General features: G+C 36.7%; 1 protein-coding gene across 1 annotated transcript in view; it reads left to right on the top strand.

The window, feature by feature from the left end:
• Positions 1-776: 776 nt before the first annotated feature.
• The window catches only part of LOC108748648 (dual specificity protein kinase CLK2), a 25,681-nt gene continuing 21,687 nt past the window's right edge, over positions 777-4,770 (top strand). The window contains exons 1-2 of the mRNA XM_018486913.1: positions 777-977; positions 1,766-1,896. Coding sequence (XP_018342415.1) covers positions 1,780-1,896 — 117 coding nt within the window. The 5' untranslated portion in view covers positions 777-977; positions 1,766-1,779. The remainder of the gene's footprint in view (positions 978-1,765; positions 1,897-4,770) is intronic.

The following is a 4,770-nucleotide window of genomic DNA, read 5'->3' as shown; positions in this document are numbered from 1 at the left end:
TTAACATGCTACGATCGATCGAAATAATCCGTACGATAATACGTAAGTGGCGTACGCAGATGTAACTTTTTCTATCAAATCAGAAGTTGCGGTATTCTGGAGTACTTTGATTTCGTGCGCATTCGCTTCACTTCGTGCGTTATCGACTATTTGCAGGGATGAACAAATTTTTAGGGGTTATTTAGTGGCAGATAATCGAGGCACTGAACAAAAAGGCCGCGAATCAAAAAATAGGCTTGTTTATAATCATCAAAATATGCAAGTTCGCGTGATGTTTTAGAAAAATCTATATGCAATTGTTTTTATCAAGTTTCTTTATTTTACTTTTAATTTGACTAAAATTTTTTGTACTGTTACTAGAATTTTTGGGAAGAAGATTTTGTATCACAAAATCTTACAAACTTTGACATACTACTAATTCTAGATTTTTATTTTAATATATTGGCAAATTAAAAATTGTAGTTCCTTATAAGTAAATCTATTGACGTATGAAATTGCAATATCGTTGGTAGTCGAATATTATTAAACATATGATGAAAGAATACACGGTGATTTATTGCGCATAATGACGATCGAATATAATTTTGGAGCGAATTTCTTATTGATTAATTTCTCACAGTGGTTCTATATTGGCTTGTAACATTTTGATCTAATTCTCTGATTGATTATCGACTGCGCGAAACACCTTTATTTTTACATCATAATTGGGCAGTTCATCGTGTTGTCGAATTTCAAATATTTACGATGTAAAAGCTATGTGAAACCTCATGAAGGGCCGGGGTGCCAATAGAGCCGTCCCTGGCTCGTCGACAATCGCCGAATGAAGCCGAAGAGGTCTCGCCAATCGCATTGATCCAAAGTCCCACGTCGTTGTCACACAACACTGTCGTACGTCGCACACTGTCGGTGCTCTTTGGCATTCTTGTGTTTAGTGGGTTCAATTCTGGGACCAAGCGAGCCTATTCTGCCTATCCGACGTAAGTCCGCACTCCATAACGTAACCCGCATCCAGCTCGTGACGTGACTAACGAATCTGCGTGTGTTATCCGGCTGGGATCTGTACGTGTATGCTGCATCGCGCTTTGGTGCACTCTATCTGTAATTCCAAGATGGCCGCCGATGCTTGGAAGGTGTCCCCCCTTATGTATCGTCTGCGTCCTCTTTTACGCATCCCTCGCACACGCTTTCCATTTCATTTGCTTCAATAACCGCCTCATCCGATCGACGAGAGTCCACGCGCGTCTCGCTCTGTCTCGCGACGTCGCCGCGCGCGATTCCTTCGATTCCGAATCTCGCGATCGCCCATCGATGGCGCCCAAGATGCCTTCCCGAGGCGTGATGCGCCATCATCGATCCTCGACGGCGAAGCCACGCGCGCGCCTATGTTCGCGGCACTAAAGCAATTTTTTTCACCGCATCGCCTTCGCGTCGTCTCTTTCGCCGCGATTCACGCGATTTTCGGCCGCGTTACGCGTTTTGGCGGGATCGTGTCTGGAGGGCCACGAATATACGCGCGATTCGAGTAGGTGTGACGCAACATGAAAAATGCACGACTTTTTTTCGAGAGAGAGGGAAAAAAAAAGAGATCTCGTTGCGTTGTCCTTAAATATCCGACGCTGATCTTCTCGATCTCGGGTTCTTTTTTTTTTTATCTCTTTTCTCTACTTCCACTCTCCCTCTCCCCCCCCCCCCTCTTCTCGCGTAGTGGGCTAATCTATACGGTGTCTGTGACGCTCTCACGAATGCGATTGCCCACGTTTTGCAGAATTTTTTGAGCCGATGTCCACGTGGTTGTCGAAAAACAGTGTCATACCGCAAGCGTCATCCACACGCTCCTGGATATCGGCCGTCATCGAATTCATTTGGGATCAAGTGAGCCTGTTCCGCCTTACCAACGTAAGTACACGCAGTATGGCCCCGGTATAAGACTCCGGATACGGAGTTCCCTCCGGTGACTCTATTCGAAGCCCATATCACGCGAATCTGCTACGTATCGTTCTCGGTCTTCGACTCCGTTAATACTCGCGCTGCCGTTACTCCGCCATCCGTTCGGTTCGCGTTTGTCGACCTTATCGGATATACCTGCCTTCTCATCTTGTCGCACCTCATTTTTCATAAATTGTAATCGCACGCATGATGGTTCTGGCTCGGTTACATCAACGGTGTGGAACTAACCCATTTTCTAGACTAAAATATTCTAGATTAATACTGTATCCATAGTGCTTTCCATTTTCATACTGATTGTGAATATAAAATTATGCGAATATTTTATATCCGATAATAATGTATTGTATTTCCAATAATAATGTTACTACTTGATTACTTTGGTGACGAAGTTATCGCATAACGATAAATTAATACAGGTTCATAATTCATTTTTAATGTGAGTTATACCTGTTTCCATTAATGTAGATTAATTTTGAGGAGGTCTGTCTTCTGTAATTGAACTAGTACACACTTTTAGAACTAGTGCACACTTTTAAAGTGAAATAGACATATGTTTTTATGATTTTGGTGGAAGCGAGAAAGAAGTGCAGTTTAATGCAGGAATAAAAAACAGACTTTTAATCTTCTACTTATTCTTTATTTATTTCTAGTTCTAAAGCTGACTTTTCATGCGCAGTGTGTTGTGGCAGCAAAACGTTACCATTGGTTAAAAATTTTTTGTGAAATGATGCATTTCCAACCAGTTCTTGAAAATATGGATCAGATAACATTTTGTTGTCGCAGCATACTATGCATGAAAAGTTAGCTTTAGATTTAGAAAAAGATGGGAAGTAAAGGATTATTTATACTAGCTATAATTTGTTATCTTATGCCATAATGTGTACAAATTGACTACGTTTACACGTTACTCTTAATCAAGTTTAATATCATCTGTAGTTACGAAACTCAATTACAGCTATTGGTGAGTTCCATAACTACATATTTAGTCATTCTATTCTTGTAAAGAATGGAATGACTGATTAGCCATTTTCATAATTGCGGATATTATTAAACCTGATTAAGGATGTCGTGTAAATGTAGTCATTGATTAATAGTAGCTGGTTATTCTTCTCCTTCGACTGTAATTAAGTCAGTTCTTACAGATTACAGCCAGTATAAATGATCTTTAAGTCGAACCGAGATTAAAGTTAATCTACATTGATGGAAATGAGCATTAACTAGACTCAGTAAAGCACACAGTTCCTTGTACAAATAATAGATATAAGCTCAATTGAATCTCACATGTCAGAATGAAAAGGAACATGCATTCATACTGACGTATGATGTCATAAATGAAATTTATCTAAGTGTTTTTTTATGTAAGTGGAAAACAACTTATATAAAGCCTATATCGAACTAGAGATTGAGATTGGATTTCAATTTAAGCAATCAGAAGAAAGAAAAAAATATCAAGTTTTGTAAACTTTATTTTGATTGGTCAAATTCCAATTCAATCTCAATTTCAAGTCTAATCCAAGTTTAATACACAGCGTATTTCTTTTAAAGATCTGGGCATTCTAGGCCTGTTCTTTTTGGCTGAACTTTTGCATCAATTCATCTTTCTTCCTCTTCTTTTTTCCCGAGGAGAAAAGGAAAAAAGATGAACCAGTGCAAAAGTTCAGCCAAAAAGAACAGGCTTATTTAATGTTTTTTTATTTGGTGACACTATAATCGACGCAAACATTCTTGGTAGTCCAGTGAGTAATAAAGATATAGCGACACTTGTGTTAATTTATGACCAAATGGAAAGAATCCAATTAAAAGCTCAGGTAATAAGAACAAAGAATGAACACGGGCATTAGATTTTAACCTAAATCAGAAACCGTATATGAATGTAAAGAAATTTCTGGTAGTTTGAGATATACCTGTATTTTTTTAGTCTGTTTCTTTTTATTGCCTGTGATAATCATGTCTGAGACTTTAGTTTTTAGTGTTAACATGTGATTATTCTTTTAAATGTGTTAAAACTGTAAATATTTTAAAAAAATTATTTTGTTTCTAAAAGGATTTCTCTAATAATTATAGATTTATCCACATTTTCCTTATTATATGTTTTTTCTCGCAAAATTTAAATATATCTTTTATTGTTTTTATTAATGAAAGAAATAATTATCTACTAGCATAAGCTTGACATATTGTATGACAATAAAACAGCAATTTACAAAAATAAGAATCGACAAAATAAGAAATTAAGATTAGCGTTAGAAATTGAGTATAATGTTCATAAATTGAATTATGTTTGTCTTAAATGTCTGGATTAATAAGCGTAATTAATGAGAGATTATTTATTAGAGTTTTTCTCTTTCAGATTTATATTATTCTCCGAATCTATATAAGCAGGAAATGAAATAAATTAATGCAATAAACATTACCAGACGTAACTGTTTTCTTTGGATAATAAAAGGACAGAATCAATCTTTTCTTCTTTGTACGATATATGTTTCTCATATTTTCTACTTAAAATGGAGCGAATGTAAAGAAGCTCTAAGAGAGTATAGAAAGTGCCATATAAATAATACGAACAGACTTTACGACACTGGCGACGTTAAATCACAACATGCATCTTGCTTGTGCTATCGCTATCGCCTATTTTTCTATCTCCGCCTAGCTTGTGCACTGACCTCTTTTATTTTGCTTCTCTTTATAGAGGGTCTTAGTGAAGAACAAAAATAATCCTCGTCGAATATACACTATTTAAATCATCTATCTAAAGTTACTAAAATGTCCTAATACTTATGTCTATAAATCCTTTGCATTATGCAGAATTTTATGCAGAAAATAATA

Source organism: Trachymyrmex septentrionalis, unplaced genomic scaffold, assembly GCF_001594115.1.
Source record: "Trachymyrmex septentrionalis isolate Tsep2-gDNA-1 unplaced genomic scaffold, Tsep1.0 scaffold24, whole genome shotgun sequence".
NCBI classification, from domain to species: Eukaryota; Metazoa; Arthropoda; class Insecta; order Hymenoptera; family Formicidae; genus Trachymyrmex; species Trachymyrmex septentrionalis.
The sequence above is the reverse complement of the archived record's forward strand: the minus strand, read 5'-3'. Positions and strand labels throughout refer to the sequence as shown.